This window comes from Mustela lutreola, chromosome 1, assembly GCF_030435805.1.
Source record: "Mustela lutreola isolate mMusLut2 chromosome 1, mMusLut2.pri, whole genome shotgun sequence".
In the NCBI taxonomy this organism is placed as follows: domain Eukaryota; kingdom Metazoa; phylum Chordata; class Mammalia; order Carnivora; family Mustelidae; genus Mustela; species Mustela lutreola.
The window spans coordinates 105,791,412-105,810,219 of NC_081290.1; the positions used below are offsets into that span (position 1 = coordinate 105,791,412).

The 18,808-nt window shown below is 39.1% G+C and overlaps 1 protein-coding gene across 11 annotated transcripts in view; it reads left to right on the forward strand.

Annotated features, from left to right (window-relative positions):
* The first annotated feature begins 7,209 nt into the window (after nucleotides 1–7,209).
* The window catches only part of UBE2D3 (ubiquitin conjugating enzyme E2 D3), a 28,064-nt gene continuing 16,465 nt past the window's right edge, over nucleotides 7,210–18,808 (forward strand). For 2 of the 11 annotated variants that reach the window (XM_059171884.1, XM_059171949.1), the window contains exons 1-2: nucleotides 7,700–7,839; nucleotides 8,627–8,781. In XM_059171884.1, the coding sequence (XP_059027867.1) occupies nucleotides 8,758–8,781 (24 nt within the window). In that variant the 5' untranslated portion in view covers nucleotides 7,700–7,839; nucleotides 8,627–8,757. Of the gene's footprint in view, nucleotides 7,319–7,397; nucleotides 7,840–7,877; nucleotides 7,900–8,626; nucleotides 8,782–16,001; nucleotides 16,152–18,808 lie in introns of those variants that run through there. The other 9 variants (XM_059171916.1, XM_059171926.1, XM_059171894.1 and 6 more) reach the window with 9 other exon arrangements.

Sequence of the window (18,808 nt, forward strand, 5' to 3'; positions counted from 1 at the left end):
GTTAGGCATCTGACTCTTGGTTTTGGCTCAGATCATGATCTCAAGGTCCTGAGGTCAAGCCCCACATGGTCTCTGCTATCAGCATGGAGTCTGCTTAAAACTGCCTCTCCCCGCTGCATGCGTGCATGCTCTAATAAATATTTAAGAAAAACTAAAAGTCTAGTGCCTCTATTATGTTACTTAGATAGTATATAGATCAGAGATCCTTCAGAACCACTATGTACAGCATTCCCACCACTCCTTACAATTCTTTAACAAATAATAGAATTTATTAACTTACTAAAGAATTTTCATAGAGGGTGCCTGGGTGGCTCAGTGGGTTAAGCCGCTGCCTTCAGCTCACGTCATGATCTCAGGGTCCTGGGATCAAGTTCCGTATCCGGCTCTCTGCTCAGCAGGGAGCCTGCTTCCCTTCCTCTCTGCCTGCCTCTCTGCCTACTTGTGATCTCTGTCAAATACATAAATAAAATCTTAAAAAAAAAAAAAAAAGAATTTTCACATAGATATAAATAATCAAATCCACTATTTGTAAAACAATGATCCATTTCTGGCCTAAATCGCAGTACCTGTTTCCTTTGGATTTTTCTGTATTATTATTGAAGCAACAGATTATATCTATAGTTGGGAAGTAATACTAATTCAAAGTACTTATTTTTTACTTAAGTACTAATAAAGTTAATTTTTATATTGAGATCCACAAAATGGAGGCCACCTCAATGGCCTGGCCCACATGATCACAAATCTAAATGAATATTTACTGGAGCTTACAGAAAACACCTGCCAGGGAAACAGCACACACCAACCACAGTCCTTCAACTCCGCTTTAGCTAGCATACCTTACCCTAGAAAACAGGAACTGTTAGCCTTACAAGGAAATCCCTGGCCTCCTAGCCAATCATGCTGCTACCATCTTACTGCTTCTTATGCTCTGTACAATGGCTCCTTTCCAAAATCCCCTGAATGTTCTGCTGTTTGTTAGGTAGTCTGCTCCCCCAATCCACAGATTGTTAACATTCAATAAAGGACATCAAACTTTTTCTTTATTTAATTTTATTTTTTTCTGTTCCCAAATCCATTGTTTGTGCACCACATCCACTGCTCCATGCAGTACCTGCCCTCCACAATACCAACCACCAGGCTCATCCCCCTCACCTGCCCCAATAAAGGACATTGAACTCGTTACTAAATTGGTTTTCTCATCTGACACTATCTAATCCTCAAAATCCTTATATCTAGATGATTTATCCATGATTTCCAACCTAACTTGACTTCATCTGAAATTTTAAAAGAAAAGTTTTTTTTAATCTATTTAGACAATTTGTAATTGGATATATTCTATTTCCAGCCATAATTACGAACTTCTATTTTCAAGGAAATACAATGCTACTTAAAGTTAATTTTAATCACTGTTTTATTCATTAAGATTGGTGAAAATACCCCAAATTAAAAACTAATTGATAGCAAAGGTTATTATCGTATTAAAATCTAATCTGGGTTATACTGTTTGTAATGAAGGATAAACCTACTATTGGCTGTTAACTTTTCATTTTACAAAGATATCGTTTCTCATTTATCATCAGTAATCTGAGAATGTTGAGATACTGAAAATATTCAGTAATAAGCTTCAGGTTGATTTCACATTTGGTTCTAATTAACTTTTTTTTTTAAGACTCTGAGGTATTTCACATACCACAAAATTCTTTCTAAGTGTACAATTCAGGGGGTTTTACTTTATCTGTAGAGCTCTGCAACCATCACCATTACCTACTTTTAGCACATTTCATCATCTCCCCCCAAAAGACCCCATACTCCTTTAGCAATCACTCCCATTCTCCCCACTGCTAGCTAGTCCCTGGCAGCCAGTCATCTCCTTTCTGTCTCAATGGATTTGCCTATTCTAGCCATTTCCTATAAATGGAATAAAACATGTGGCCTTGTGGCGCCCGGGTGGCTCAGTGGGTTAAAGCCTCTGCCTTCAGCTCAGGTCATGATCCCAGGCTCCTGGGATCGCGCCCCACATCGGGTTCTCTGCTCTGCAGGGAGCCTGCTTCCTCCCCTCTCTCTCTCTGCCTGCCTCTCTGCCTACTTGTGATTTCTCTCTGTCAAATAAAATCTTAAAAAAACAAAAACAAAAACAACCATGTGGCCTTTGTGTGTGGGTTTTTTCACTTAGCAGAGCATTTTCAAGCTACAAGAGACATATATTGGTATTTTATTCTTTCTAATAAATATTATTCCATCATAGAGGTATACCATATTTTATTTATCCATTTATCAGCTGATGGACATTTAGTTCTTTCCACATCTTAGCTATTATGATTAATGTTACTCTGAACAGTCATGTATACAAGTTTTATGTGAAAATGCTCAAATTTATTTTTAGCCCAACATTTGTGCCTAGCTCATTATGTACCAAAAACCACCTTAATTTAAGGTCAAATGATGTTCAAAGCAAAAATAAAGTAGGTCCCTAAACCACATTAACTTGTCTTGATCATAAAATGAGACCTGAACTGGTAAAGTACAGAGAAGGGATAATTTAATTTTTATGCAAATATGAAATAACATTTGGTTGACTTGGGTTCTAAATTACCTATTCCAAGCAGCATATGTAAGCACAGATTCGAATATAAAATCTGGATCACAGCATTTACAATTTAAACTAATAAAATGGCATACAGTGTATTAGAGCCAGTAGTATCCTTAGCAAGTTATAAAATTCCATGACAAAGTTACAAAGATCTGAAAATACAGACTCAATAAACCTAAGTATACGTATCAATCTATGTTAACTGTATTTATTCAAAAGTACATTTTAATTAAGCCTGGTACTCAGGTTTTTATAATTATGTGGCTTTGCTGATATGTTCATGTAACATTAGGACTTTGACAAATTTCATTAGTTATTACTTACTTCACTGCCGCTTTTATACTAATTTTCTTGAACCTTTATATTTTTCTTGCATTTTATGTCAATTCACGCAAGATCTGATCTACCACAATTAGGAAGCTTTTGAGACTTCAATATTCACTAAGGATTTTTTAAAGCTCACCTTTTCAACATTTTTTGAGACTTCAATATTCACTAAGGATTTTTTAAAGCTCACCTTTTCAACATTTTTGTATTTATATTAATTTTTGAATGTCAATGTTTCTTTCATATATAAACCCTTTTTAGCCCTTTATAAGACTGTAAAATAAAAAAATCTTTCCTTTTTATCAGATAGACATTTCAACCACTGTAATTCAAAAAGTCAAATGAATGAGAGTCACTTTTAACTTTATTTGCAATTGTAAAAGGAGTTCTAACACTAGATTTGTAAATAGCGTTTTAAATTTTCAGCTAATCCTAGGCTGCTCTAAAGCATCAAAATGCTTCTAAGCCATGTATGTTCCTTTTATTTCTACCCTTAACAAAACTGAGTAACATTGTTAAGTTTGCTAATGTAACTACAAGAAAAAAAAATAAACAGGAAATCTAATCAACCAATAAATTCACTTCATTGCCAAATAAAAATTGGGGATTACACAACCACTTGTCTCCAGCATATATAATCTATACTTTCATATATTAACATTTATTTGTATGTCATTATTTCTTGTATACAACCTTGACAGTGGCCAACATAAAAATATAGTGGCACCGTTATAAAACAAAGTCTTGATTTCAGATGAGAAAGTATGTCTGTAGGGCAGGCAAAGGCATAAGTGGATTTTTCTAAGCAAAACTTTATTGCAACAAGAACCTCTGCATAACAATTGTCCAGCCCCAAACGGTCACCCACTTATTTAAAGGTGGTGTTGGATACCATAAGCAATACTGCTGCAAAGGAAAAGTTTAGAAAATTCCTTTCAGTCACTGGGTGGAATTTTACTTGGAATACTACAAAATGCATAAGAAGTTGAGACAGCAAATATGTACTTGTTGCACTATTGGGCAAATTAATATTCACTAAGAATCGAAGGACTAAAAAATAATCAAATAGCTTACTAGTTGAGTGTGAGATTTGAGGTCGGACTGCCTAGGTTTAAATCCTGACAATTAGTTAATAATTTTAAGACCCTGAGTGTTTCATCTATATAAAAGAGATTTTATAAGATAATGAATTAAAAGACCCCACTCAGGGACGCCTGGGTGGCTCAGTTGGTTAAGCGGCTGCCTTCAGCTCAAGTCATGATCCCAGTGTCCTGGGATCAAGTCCCACATCGGGCTCCTTGCTCAGCGAGGAGCCTGCTCTTCTCTCTGCCTTCTCTCTCTGCCTTCTCCCTCTGCCTCTGCTGCCACTCTGCCTGCCTGTGCTCGCACGCTCTCTCTCTCTCTCTGAGAAATAAATACATAAGGTCTTAAAAATATATATTTTAAAAAAAAAAAGACCCCACTCATAGTACTTCAAAAAATAATGATTAACACTCATTAAAAAATTTTTACAGTATTTTAATTTAATCTTTGGTTATTATTTTCATTTTACTTCTTCTACCACATCGTATTTGCAAAGGTATGTGATAAGTAAGAATAACATAGTAAAACCTAAGTTACCAGAATGCTTGGGGAATAAGTTATCTGGACAGGAAAGTCTTCTATAGGATATATTTATAGGTTTAGTTTTTAAAAAAAAATCAACAAATGAAATAAAACTATTTCCTAAAACTAGTATGTACTTCCATGCACTCTTAATGAGTATATTGGTAGTAATTAAACTTTTTTAAATTAATCACTACTGTTATGAATATAAATTATAACTGCATGTTAAAATTTTACAATCCCCTCAAGGCTCACTAAGAAGAGTAAGCGCACTAGACTTTACCAAAAATTTTTTATCATGAAGTTCTTGGATAGAATCCAGGGTGTATGTGGACTTTGATGGAGGAGAAAAAAAAATCTTTATTTTTACTAATCTCTAACTGAAATTTAGCATTGCCTTAAATTTTGAATGTAAGCGACAAACAGCTATACCTATGTCTGTATCACCACTAGGAATGAGATACTTTATATCATATTATTACCATTGCTATGAATTTTATTTTAAACATTTAGAAACATTATTCTTAGAAGAGTCCATGGCTACACCAGACTGCCAGCGTGGTCTGTCGCACAAAAGTTAAGAACTCTGACCTCAAATTTGTCCCAGTCTGCTGTGCTTTGTTAATTAAGAGCATTAACATGTTCCATTATATGGAACTTTCATACTGAAAGACTGTTTAGATTAGGGTAATACAAATGGCTTATCTGGGATTTTTCTTTAAGGAACTCCTGGATATTGTGAGTTGCCTTTGGGTAGGTAGGAATGTTTCCTACCACTCTTGTAACCTTGGGTTCTGAAATAACAAAACAGAGGGAGAAATAAGTCAACAAAACTAGATTCAGAGGACATTATAAGTAGAAATATAAAACATCCTATTCTCCTACTTTCTAAATTAAAAGACAATATGAAACTCCACTCGTTAAATACCCGGAAGTTAATTGCAAGGGTTCAAATTCTACTTCTACCACTTATTAGCTATGTGATCCTGGGATTAGTAACAATCTCCCTATGCATCAGTTTCTTTATTTGTAAAGAGATTAATAAGCACAGTACCTGACAAATGACAGGTGTTGCATAAACATTACCTATATTTATGATTATTCCTACATAGGTATCACATTATGGCCAGTTAATGTCTGACTGATTATGTTAATAACTTAGGTTTATACACCACTGTAGTCTACAGCACCCTTTCAATTATTTTATGACATCTGAACCATACCATAACCCTGTGAAAAATGACAGCTATTATTATGTATAATTCAAATGTTGGAAGAAACTAGGATAGTAAGTTAACCACACAGTATCACACAAATGGGCATAGAGCAAGAACTCAAACCTGGATTTCACTCTCTACCCCAACTGCCTAATTCTGTGTTTCTACTATATTAGGCTGGTTAAAACAGAGAAAAAAGATTATTTTGGAAGACGGGAAATAGGCTATATGATGAGCACTTTAGTGCTCTGCTACTCACAGGATTGTCTTCTGACCAGAATAATATGCAAAACTTGGGGAGTTTGTTAAAACTGTAGAATCTCATGCTCCACCAAAGCTTACTAAATCAAAATCTGCATTCTGAACAAAATCCTTAGGTGATTCAAATACACACTAGTTTGAGCAGCACTGTTTCACTAATTGCTCTATGACACTCATTCTGGTCACTGAAACAGTATACATTAGCCCATTCATCACAGGCCTATTTCCGTTATTAGGTAATACTTTAACAAGAAAGAACTTGCTGCTTTTCTTTTAATGTATATTTTAAAAACAAGCTTATACTTCTATTTAATTCTTTTAAATATCCACTTCGTTAGGTTAGAAAGGAATGTTAGAAAAGTCAGCACTTTACAAGTGCTTTAAACAAGTCAGCACTTACCTTTATCCCATTTATTCATTTATTTATTGCCGTTCTTTATTCCTGAATGTCGTACTACCCTTTGCCTGAAGGATAGAGAGCAAAACCACCATCTCCGTATTTTACACCGGGAAGATTAAAACAGGCCAATTCTATTTCTGCCCCCCCCCTTATTTCAGTTGAGACCCCAAACTCTGAGCTCTTAAGTTTTGCCAATTTTGTGGATCTAGAAAATGGAACAGAGCAAAAAGAAGAAAAATATATTTAGTCTATTCCCGTACCTCAATCTTGGCGGACCGTGAGAGGCAAATAAATACCCCGCCCCTATCTCCCCATTCTTTATGTTAATTCATAGTTGCATTTGATTTCCAGCCTGCTGTAATTCTGGGAAGGGCTGCATGGGCCCACTTCTTTCAGGACTGACCTTCTAGGTCAGAAACGCGCTCCATTTTGGCACGTGAGAGCGCTGATCAGCGGTCCACCAGGTTCTACTTAAAATGACTCTTTCCATTTCGAAAGGTGCCTCCTCCTACTGGTTAACCAGCCCACACAGGCAAGCGAGTAAATACCGCTCACCTGCTTCACCGAAAACTTCAAAAGCCCGGATCAAGCAGGAGTAAAGGTATCTAGTAATTAGACCGTGGTACCGCCCACCGCACATTCCTGATTGGGCGCGTGAAAGACCGATGTGTCGGCGCGCGCTCTAACCCGTCGGGGGAATTCCATTTCCTCTCCCTCCCACCAGCATGACCATTCAGGGGCGGTGCTTCCAGGACACGGCCCGCCCCAACTCGAGCCGGTTCCTACTGCATCTCGCGAGAATTTGTGGGCGGGCCCCCACCCGGAAGAGCGCACAAAACTGCCCTTAAGTCATTGCAGAGTTATAGCTCCTGTTAGCCAGCCACGAGGTTCTCGCGAGATCCGTCGCCTCAATACCAAGTGAGGAAATTGGGGGACGCTGCTGGGAGGGGCGTGGGTCTCCACCGCGCAGCTGCCGCTTCCATTACCTTCCTCCCATGGTCTCCTTCCGGTTCTCGATGCTTCTCTGAGGCTGAGGGTTTCCGCCGCTCGTCCACCCTTCCCCCCCAAGCCCATGACCCGCCTCCGGCCCCCGCCCTCCCAGTCCAATCTCCGATCTGTTTAGTAAGAAGGTGCTGTTCCGAAAAGGAGGAAAAGGGGGTAGCACGGATAACCTCGGCCCTGGACGTAGGAAGTAAACCGTCCCCCTTCACCCTTAGATTCGTCCTGTGCTCGCGACGGCGGCGTTGGCGGACTGATACGCGGCGGTGAAGAGGCAGGAGGAGGGGGGAGGGGCGGAGCGTGGCAGCTGGCAGTAGTTCCGTCAGAGCGGACATCTTGTGGCTGTGTCGTGCGCGTGAGCCCCGTAGGGCCGGGGAGGCACCAGCTGCCGCGCGGGGAGGAGGCCGAGGCCGCAGCTTGAGGGAGGCCCCGGCCCCTCTGTACGCGTGGGTGTGGACGGCTAGGGGAAGGGAAGGGGGGCCGGCCCACTGGCCGGCCGGGTAAGAGGGGGAAACACAGGCCTGGGGTGGCTTGAGTGACCAGCCTGTTGGGTGGGGTGGGGTGGGAAGGCTGGGGAAGCCAGGGCCTCTCCTGTTTGAGGGGGTGGGGGAATGGGCGCGTCCTCGCGCCTAAGCCGGAGCCTCAGGGGCAGCACGGGCGCGTGGTGGCGGTGGCTGGGCGGGCGCGTGCGGGAGCGCGCTGGAAGGCGGAGTGTACGGTGGCGTCAGGGACCGACACAGAATAGCTCTAGTTGCGGGGACAGCAACATATATCAAGTCTCTTCTCTATTATTTTCTTCCCCTTACTGGCCGCACCTTTGAGCAGAAACCGAAAGAAGCCCGGCGTCAGTCCGGAGTCTCCTGTTTCCCCCTCCCCCCCCCCCCCAGCCTTTCTTTGCCCTAGTGACGCCGGCATAGCGCCGACTAGGCCCCGGCTCCTCCTCTGCTGGGCTCCGGACCCTGCCCCGCACCCACCCCTTTCTCCTACGCCTCTTCCTCTCCCACCCGGGTCTCTTCCTTTCGAGAGGCCGGGAAGTCAAACTTGTAGCCGCCCCTCCGCTCTTCCCGTCACCCTTGCCTCCTCTTCGGGCCGAAGCACGGCATAGAGGCTGTTGGTGGCTTTGCCACGCCAGCCCACCCACCCCGGAGCGCGACCGTTTTAAGGGACCTGGATTCATCAGGGTCTCTCCGGGGCCCGTGCGAGTGCTGATCTCCGTTTTTGCAAAAGGCGCCTGTGTCTGGCCGAGCCGGTGTGAGACGAAGAGACAATCCTTCCCTGCCGCCCGGATAATCAAGAGTTTTGGCCGGACCTTTGAGCACACACCGAGAGAGTGAGGAGCCAGACGAAAAGCACAGACTATGGCGCTGAAACGGATTAATAAGGTAACCCGTGGGGCTGGGAATGGGGTCGTGGGAGGAATGCAAGGCTCAGTTTCGGAGGAAAGCGTGGGGGTGGGGAGGAAGTATAATTATGAAAACGTCTCTCCTTGGGTCACTTCTGTTGGGGGATGGGAAACGCAGATGTACTTTAAAGAAATGATGCTTAAAGCTAGCAACAGAACACTTGTGGCAAGTGAGAGGTTATCTTGAGTGTGTTTCACTGGAATCGGTTCAAATTAGGGGTGGGGGGGAGTGATTTCAGGCGGTTTGGTTCTGCTTCTGAAAGAAGATTTAGTCTTGTTTGAGGGTCAAGATTTGTCGAGAACGCTCCAGCAAATGTCATGGCGCTCTCTATTCTCGGTGCTTAAAAACTTCAGTTGTAAGAGCAAGGCTCTTGGGTTTTCTAGGGGGAAGAACCATGGCAAATTCATAGGGGAGAAGATCATTGAAATTTGTCGGGTCCCGAACTTAGTTGGGGGGTCGGTGTAGAAGTCTCTTGGTGGCGGAAGAGTAGTCACTGAGCCTAGTCAAACTTCATCGACTCTGGGCAGGTTACACAAGAAAAAGTGGGGTTGGGAGGAGATGGGCTGACACTGTTACCACTTCCTATGTTTTGTAGTTGAGACTTCTCACCCGAAAGTATTTATCAGAGGGACACTGGGAACTGATGTAAAAGGCTTCTGGAAGCTCCCTTCTTTTGGGGGGAGGGAGGACTAGGGGTGTGATGGCAGTAAGGGGAGGTTCAGTGTACCTATTTTTGCCTCATTTAATAACACCCTCGGAGAAGATTGTTTCGCTACTTAAAACGTGGTTTGATACTGAACTATCGATAGAAGTTGAAAAAATGGGATTTTTCGAGGCTCGAAGTAGGAGGGGGGGGGTGAGCGGAACCTCCACCTCCGGTGGTTTAGTCTCATTTTCTTGCTCTAACTTCTATCCCGCATTTTAAGATGGCGGCTGCTTTAACTGGTTCAGGCTTTTTCCGGCATCTCCTTTCGTAATAATATGAAATAAAGTTCTTTGTTAAATGTTAACTTTGACATCAGATTGTATGCCGCTCTTAAGACGTCATGCTGGAGACTTTATATTCAAACTCTGAGACTGTATTGCCCTTTTTTGTAACTTGTGTATGTGTGGTGTGTTTGGTTCTTGCACAATCGAGGAGGGTGGAGTATTTACAGCTAACTTGAAAAAAATGTCATGGAATAAATTCGGCCTTACTAAAACTAGGAGACAGAGGATGTTGTGAGTTAGAAACTTTGGCTTGGATGGATTACTTTTTTAAAAGGGGTTCTACGTGGAAGGAATGGGAAAGACTTGGCTTTAGTAAGTAGACCTGATGCTGCCTAATTTTATTTAATACCTGTAACTTTGGAGTGTATTTGACCAAACTGGTATTATGAAAGATAATGGTTCAGATCTTCAGGCGATGGGGGATTATAGCTCAGGGATAGAGCATTTGACTGCAGATCTTCAGGCAATGTATTGAGGCTGAAATCTTGAATTTTGATTTTAGTTCATCATTGCTTTGTCATTGTGCGTTTATGTGAAATATAAAAAATCATTGTTTTTGAGAGAATGGAAAAGGAGAGGTACAAATTTTTAGGAGTTAAGATTTTAAGTCAAAAGGATTAGATTAAACCTCTCTGACCACTTCTGAGGCCAGCAGTATGATTGGAGAAGCATAGTCCTATTTTACAGCATAGTTAATATAAGGAATATAACATTTAGTACAGATCAAAATCTTTTATATATGAGAATTAGTTCAGGAAACTAAGATGTGGAATAATCTCAAATCCATAGCTTTTTATGCGTGTGGAACAGCACACTTCAAAGGAAGGTCTCATTTATTTTTTTTTTCTTTTATAGGTGATACCCAGCTGCTGTGACACCACTTAATGATTTAAAAGCTCTAGAGAGGCAATATAATAGTTAAGAATGTGAACTTTGGGGTAGAAATGTTCCACTTAGAGTTCTAGGAGTGGGCAAATTATTTGTGTGCTTCTGTGAAACAAATACTTGTTATGTACGAACAATAGTTGAGTGCCTAGTATGTTCTAGACTCTAGGGATGCGGCAATGAGCAAAAACGGGTTTAGGTTTCTAGATTTTGTTTATTTTAGGATTAAAGAGGTTGACGTGTGGCTTTGAATATGCCCCTGGCACATGGCACTCAGATTATTATTACTGCTATTTTATATCACTATTTTTAATCTTCAGAGACTTTAAAGAACTTTCTTGGTTTAGTTGTTTTCATTAGTACCAGATTGACTTCTGTTAGAAATATTTTGAAGGTATGTGTAATACAGAAACTAGACATAATACTTTACAAATTGGAAGAAACAGTGTTTATGTGGGACGGTTCATTCAACCTATACAAAGTTTTTGAAAGGCTTATGGCTTGATGCTTAGCTGTTAATATCAGAAACACATGATGAAACTTGGAGGGGAAAAGATCCAAGATCCAAAGAATTTCAGTGAGTAGATAGTTAATGGGAGGTGGTTCTTTTAGGGTCCTGTGTTCTAGAAATACAAGGTCAAGTAGGCATTGATGTTAGTGTGGTATTTCTTCTGTCATGGACCTGTTTGGGTTTTTGTTTTTTTGTTTTGTTTTTTTAAGATTTTATTTATTTATTTGACAGAGATCACAAGTACGCAGAGAGGCAGGCAGAGGAAGGGGGGAGGAAGTAGGCTCCCTGATGAGCAGAGACCCGGATGCGGGGCTCGATGGCTCGATTCCAGGACCGTGAGATCATGACTGGAGCCGAAGGCAGAGGCTTAACCCACTGAGCCACCCAGGTGCCCCTACCTGTTTATTTTGAATTTACTGTCTGAAGCTCCCAAGTTCCAAATATTAAGATATCTGTATTCCTTGTTGATACTTTATTGAAATGGTAGCGTTGGAATATTTTTAGCCATTAATAATTTATTTGATTAGCCTTTGGATTTGTTTTTTCTAAAGCTACATTACAATATTTTGAGTATTTCTTAGACCAGGCAGCCTTATCATATAATCTTAACTTGGTTTTCTTCTGTGTTATTTATTTAATAAGCTGTAGTATGGTTTTACAGTGCTATTTATTAAACAACAAGAATCAAAAATGGGAACTCCCAAGTTGATTAGTGGTTGAGAACCACAGACAATTTTACTACTGCTATTAAAGTAACTACAGTGCTTGTGTTTTGGGGCGTTTAGAAAGAACTACATAAAATATGTGAGCCGAGCCTAGAAGAATAATGTTTTGAGTGTTTGCAATGTGTCAGAACTATTTGAGACACCAGCATTAACTCATTTAATATTACAACAACTCCAGGAAGTAGTTACAATTAAATTGTTATCCCCATTTCGAGATTAGAAACCTGAGGCACTGAAAGGCAGAACTGGGATCAGAACCTGGACAGTGTGGCTCCACAATGTGTCTTAACTGTTACATCATCATCCTTTAGGTTTTTGGTAATCAAAAATGTTTTCTTGTGCATTATTGTACTGCTGATAGTAGCTAGGACTTACCCTTTACTATATACGCAGCACTGTTCATAAGGCCTTTATAAGAATCAGTTCATTTAATCCTCACAATTCTCTTGAGATAGAGGCACTTTATTACTCAGTGATATCTAAAGAAAAGGCACAGAGAGGTTAAGTTCCTTATCCAGTCTCACAGTTAGTAAGAAGAGACTGAGATTCAGATCAGATAGTCTGCCTCGGGAGCTTAAGCTCTTAAACTTCATGCTGTTCTGCTATTTCAGACCATTTCAATTTCTGTCTTACCCAGTGAATGTTATTTGGTCTTGCTACCTGGAATAAGCTGTTCTCTTCTCCCAGGCCACATTTAAATAATTGGGATTTGACTTGACTCTTACACCCAGGTAATAGCTAATTTGTGAACTAAGCTGTTGACTGCTAAGTTTTGAAAGCAGGGGTGAGTTCCTTTTTGATTAGTCTCTTCAAGGACTATGGAAACTACCATGTGCCAACTGTTAGGGATATCTTAAAATACTCTTGTCCCCAAAGAGCCTATAGACCAGATACATGGTTTTGCAGGTGTCTCTTTAAGATCCCCAAGGTGCTTCAGTAGCTAGCTCAATTTGTGGGACGGTTGTGTGACTCATGGATGCTGATGGTGACCTTGGTGTTAATTTTATTAAGAGTGACTTACTTTGACATTGCTTTGATCATCCTGCTTATCTGCAGTTATTCTAGTTGTTGTTACTCCTACGAATACAAAGTTGAATACTCTTACTAGCACTAGAGGAAAACTACTTACAAGGTATGTGTTGTTAGGTTATATGTTACTTAACTCAAGGACTCAGTACCCCTTGTTAGTCTTAAGGTACAGTCAATTCTTGAAGATTTTCCAAATCCTTTGGACTATAATGATCCCTTTCTAGTAAAGAAGATACTAGGTTCCTACCACTGATGTGAAAGTTTTCAGGTTGAAATCTCAAGTCTTAGATTGGGTTTTGCCTTCTGTAGAATATGTTACGGTTTGTGGGTTTTGACACGAGTTGCATTTATATATCAGGATATTGAGCAGAGATCTTAAAGAATATGGTATATGGGAACTAACTAAGCATATTTATGGAATCATTTTCTCTGGGATCAGGCATAATTTTGAAATTACCCAGATGATTCTAAGGCCTTCCTCTGGTTAAGATCCACAGACTTAGCAATAATCATTTAATCAATACTTACTGAGGTTTTACTGTTTGGCACAGTAGTCTAGTCCCAAGAGATAAAGAAAAATGAGGAAGCCTTGTCATTACCCATGAGAGTCTCTGCTTTGAGTGGAAGAAACAAGCATATAAACACACGAATAGGTGTTTGTCACCTTGTGCAACTTACCTTTTAAGAACATAAATCAAGTATGAGAAACACCTGTTGAAAAGAAAGGGCTATTCATATATCAGATTTACCCATTATTATTAAAGATAGTTTATCTAAATATTTTACTTATACTATGTTTTGTCATCTCAGGATGGTTTTTCTAACTGTAGTTAATTCTCAGTGTCAAAATTTTGAAATAAGCAAAGTTAAAGGATTTTCATTATTTAAATGGAAAATTTTGTATTCTTTTTGGTTTTGCTACAATAGTGATCTTATTTGAAAATTGAATGGTGTAATTCAGAACAGATGAATTTACTGAATAACTTATTAGCCAAGTTAACCTTGGTATGTGAGCGTCTCAAAACTACCCTCTGCCTTTGGGGAAGGGAAAAATTCAATGAAGTGTTTTATACTCTCCCTTAACATCTGATTTTTATCTCTAACGATACCTTCAACATAATCTTGTTTCATTCGGGCCTTCAACTTTTCATTGCTGGGTATGTCATATTTGGTCTCGTAGGTTTCAGTTGTGAATCAGTACTTGGTTACTGGTTCATTTTTAGAATGGAGTACTTGTTCACATTCATCTTAGTCTTGTTAGCATTTCAAAGCTAATTTATAATTGGATGTGTTCCACCACTGGACTGTTGTTAATTTTGTTTTTTATGTTTATGAAATGTCTTGTATGCTTTTATATATCAAAGCTGAGAACCTAAATTTGGCTGTTTTGCTCATTTAGATAGTGCTTACAGAAAAATAGCTTTGAATAATTTTAAGTGACTTAAGTGGTGATTTAAAGAAAGAAAATTGTAGTATTATTCAACCCATTCTTTGTATCTTGTCTAATCAGGCAAACTAGCACATTGTCTAACCTGTAATTACAACTAAACAGGAAATTAATGTAGTGTCAGTGATACAATGAGACATGGTTTGTAGAACCTACCTACCTGTTAATCCTTAAGGTAAAAGAAATTTTAACTATTTCTCAAATTCTAAATTCCAAGCTGTAGTGATTTTAAAGTGACTATTCCTTCTTATTTTGAGTCCATAGCTCCATGAAATTGTTCAGATCCCAAAATATTTTGCTAAGCTTCCTTGTTAAGTAACTTATGGTAAGGATACATTTCTGAAATGTATGCTGTTTCTTTCCTTACCATTTGTGTCTACACATGGTATGTAAAAATTTCAGAGCATTAAATCTAATACAAATTTCTACTTCATGGTAAACCTGATCTTTATAAGAACAATTAGAGCAGTTCTCATCTGCCTAATTAGGCAATTATACTGTATTTCATCCTGACATTGGTCTGAGTGTGTACCTTTATATTTTGCTAGGTTGTAAAGGCTCCTTGAGGGTGATTCTTACCTCAAAATTTCTTGTAAAGGCTCTCTTCTTGCCTTCCACCTCATAGCCTCATCTCATCCAGCCCCCAAGGTAGTAGTTTCTGTTGCTCAGTATAGGTTTTAAGAGGCAGGACCGTCTGTATGACACTGATTCACATAGTTACACACATCTTGTCTTTAAGTCAGAAGTTTTTAAAGAAGTGGACTCTTTAATACAAGAAATTACCTTTCGGTGATGGCATGAACTTCTCAGTTTCCCCAAAAGTGATGATGGGAATTGTATTTATGATACTACTATCATTCTGACCTTTGTGTGATAATGTTCAAGATGAATGGTGGAGTATGGGATGACAAATGGTTGTGAACTTGGTGGTGCTAATTACTCAAGGATGGAACCTGTGAACTTGGTGTTACCATAGCAATCATCTTTGTTTTCATAAATGCTGACTTTGGTTATGTTAATCTAACATAAGTAGAGGCTATCATTTGAAGAACGATTAGCAGAATGCTTAAACAGTTACTCCTATTAACTTATTGGACACTGATCTGAAGTGGCTACTGTATAGCTTCATCATTCATAAATAGTTCTTAATTCCCAATTTACAAGTTCTTTAAAGGCAGAGACCATTTTTTATGTCTCTATCACTTCTGATACCTTTGTGTTTAATACCTTGGTTTCCTGTTCTTCATAGTCTATGTCCGTCCTTTCACTTCTTTGAAATGAGTAACGTGCAATGAGAGAAGCAAGAAGCAAATATTTAGCAGTGTGTTTAGACTTCTAAGCAAGTGTCTCAGCCTTTTCATGATTTGCTTCTAACAGTCAACTGTCAAAGAGATATTGTGTGCTAAAATGATCAAAGCAAAGATCTTTCTCAAGATAAACTGTAGGCTTTCTCTTATGAGTCTCAGAAAAGGAATGGTCAGATTCTTTACTGTTTAATTACATACCTCCAGATGAGAATGCTCAGTGGCTTAAGCTGTACCTTTTGGTTTCCTTACAGAGAGATTTGCTTGACTCCTTATGAGTCTGTTTAGGCTTTTAAATGGGAAGGAGAAGCGTATTTCTAAGTGAGAAGAGGCCTGGATTCTCATGATAGCCAGGTGTTTCACAGGAAGGTTTTAGGAGAAGCAGTTCATAGGAAGATGATCCAAAAGGAAAATATCCTCCAGAAGAACACACCATGGCAAAGAGATGTCTAACTTTGGTGAGGTTTTATTTTTCTTTATGTCCTTGTATGCCCTTGGTCATCTTTAGAGTTGATTCACTGTGAGTGGAGCCGTTAGCCACTCCTAGTGTGTGCCAGTCTCCCTGCCAGCCTCTTTGCTATTTTAGTGGTCTTAATAGTTGGCCAAGAGACAACCTTAGTAATGCCGTTCTTGGGGAAAGGGGTGGTCAACAGTATGAACCCTTTATAGGTGCTATTATGTGAGCTGTTCTCTTTGGTCCTTGCCACTGTCTCTCCCTGCTAGGAAGCAAAGAGCTAATGGTTTCAGTTCTTCATATAATTTTACAAACTGTTTTTGTCCCTAAAGCCTATGAAAATTTCAGGTTTAAAGTCATTTCGTAAAGTTAAAACCAAAGACAAAATTACTTTTGAGTAATCTTTGAGTAGATGCTTCATTGAAAATTTATCTTAAGTCCAATAAATATACCTTGAGTAGAATAAAGACTTGAGTTGGTACAGTTGAAATTTTTTTTTTCAGTTTTCCAAATGCCATATCAAATTTTTAAACTACATTTTTGATGTAAGGATACCCTTTTGAAAAAGCAACCATTTGGAAATCCATCCTTAGACCTCTAATATTCAAGTGGTCTAGTAGAGACACCAAAGAGTAGTATGTCCTACACTTCGAATGCATTCTTTCCCCTAGTAAGGTGATCTGATGGAAAAATAGAAAGAAGGCCTGTTTCCATAAGATAGTTTTAAAAATAAAATGCTTGTTATTTAAGATCTTTTATCATCCTCAGTGACTTAGTTCTCCTGTTCTTCTTTCACCTGAATTACTGCTATAGCTTCCTAATGTAGTTACCTACTTCTCTGTCCTTTGTATTAGGGATTCCTACAAAATGGGGATGGGTCTTTGATAACCCCACAAATTAAAATTTTGTGCAAGTATGTGTGTATTTGGGGGGATAGAAGAGCTGTAGTTAAATTGGTCTTAGAAGTCCTTATTATAAACACAGAGCCAGTGTTCTGAATAGTAGACATACATAGAAATATGTAGATATAGGTCTTTGTATAACTATGTATTCATAGTTTTTTATCTCTTAAAATTTGAAAACCTGCAAAACAATACTATGTGTGAAAAGATACATACCTAGTAGAGTGTAAAAATGTGGAGAAATAGTGGAAGCCAAATTTGGGATAATCTGTTACCTACTGTGGGAGAAAGGAAATGGAATTTGAGGAGTATGTGAGGGATCGTCAATTATATCTACAACATTTTCTTTTTTAAAATATGGAAGTAGTAAAAATGTTAAGCTTTGCTTAACTAACAGGTTGGTACACAGATTTATGGGTACTTTGGGGATATGACCTAGTAAGTTAAATTCAGAGAATCCCTCCTAATGTAGTATTTGTCCATACATATAAAAAAATAGTGAAAACCAAATTTGATTTGTCTTATTCTTGCTTAAAAACTATCCATGGTTCAGGGCACCTGGGTGGCTCAGTTGAGCATCTGACTCTTGGTTTCAGCTTGGGTCATGATCTCATGAGTTGGTGAGATTGAGGCCCATGTAGGGTGCCCTCTGCGTGGCCCCCCCACCGTGCTTGCTGTCTCAAGTAAGTAAATCTTTAAAACAAAAATAAAACTGTTCGTTTCCCATTGTGTTTGAGGTAGTCTCACATATTCAAACCCAAGGAAGATCCTAGCCATGGTTAACCTTTCTGGCCACATGGGTTACTTTCTACCTATACCCTGTTGTGTTTCTGGTATGTAAGACTATAAGCAAATTTTTACAGCCTTGTGTTCTTTCACACCCTCAACTTTGAATGAGTTTCTCTGTTTGGAATGCTTATCCCTTTCCATCAAGACCCAGCTCAGTTGTCACTGTTTTTAAACCCTCGCAAGGTTAGTGGTTACCTTTTTAAGATTTACAAAGTATTTGAATGCTTTTATTTTAAGCACTTGAGTTGTTGAAATGTAGTTTTTTGTTTTTGCATTTTGCTTACTTGATATTACCTCAGTCTGTTGGGAAAGTCATTCATGTTTTATCTTGGTATTATTCAAACCTAACCTGCTGGATACCAAAAATGCAGTCTTCCTATAAGCGAATAAATGTTTTGATAGTGAAACTTTAATAGCAGATATTGCACTTTTCATTTTAGAAATGAATTTAAATTAACCTCTGGGTTCTGTGATTAGATTAAAAGTTGCTAGACAGGACACATGACTGCTCCCTCTAGCTTAATTTTAAGACTGCTTCACTTAATTTTCTTTCTTATATGTTTTTCAAGAAAACAAGACTTGAGCATTACATTGTGCTTTAGTGGGTAAAGTCTATGTGGGTCCCAGTAGCTCTCTGCCTTAGAATGGGTCTCCTCACGCTTGGGGTTTTTCCCCCTTTGGATTTATTAGAAGGAAAACTGGAGTGGTTAACAATCAAAGGAAATAGCTATAGGAACCCAGAACAAGCTATAACCTCAGGGACTAAAATTGCACGTGTATATGCCAAGTCAGCTTTTATTATCTCCACTGCTCAATGTGATCTCTTTTTCTTTGGATTCACCATGTAATTTCAGGGCACATGGCTGCCAACAGCTCTAGGTCACAATCATACAGCTTTTGATTTAGAGGGAAGAGTGTTCCAGCTTCAGTTTGAAAAACCGGGCAGAGATGGATGGACTTGATTAGGTCA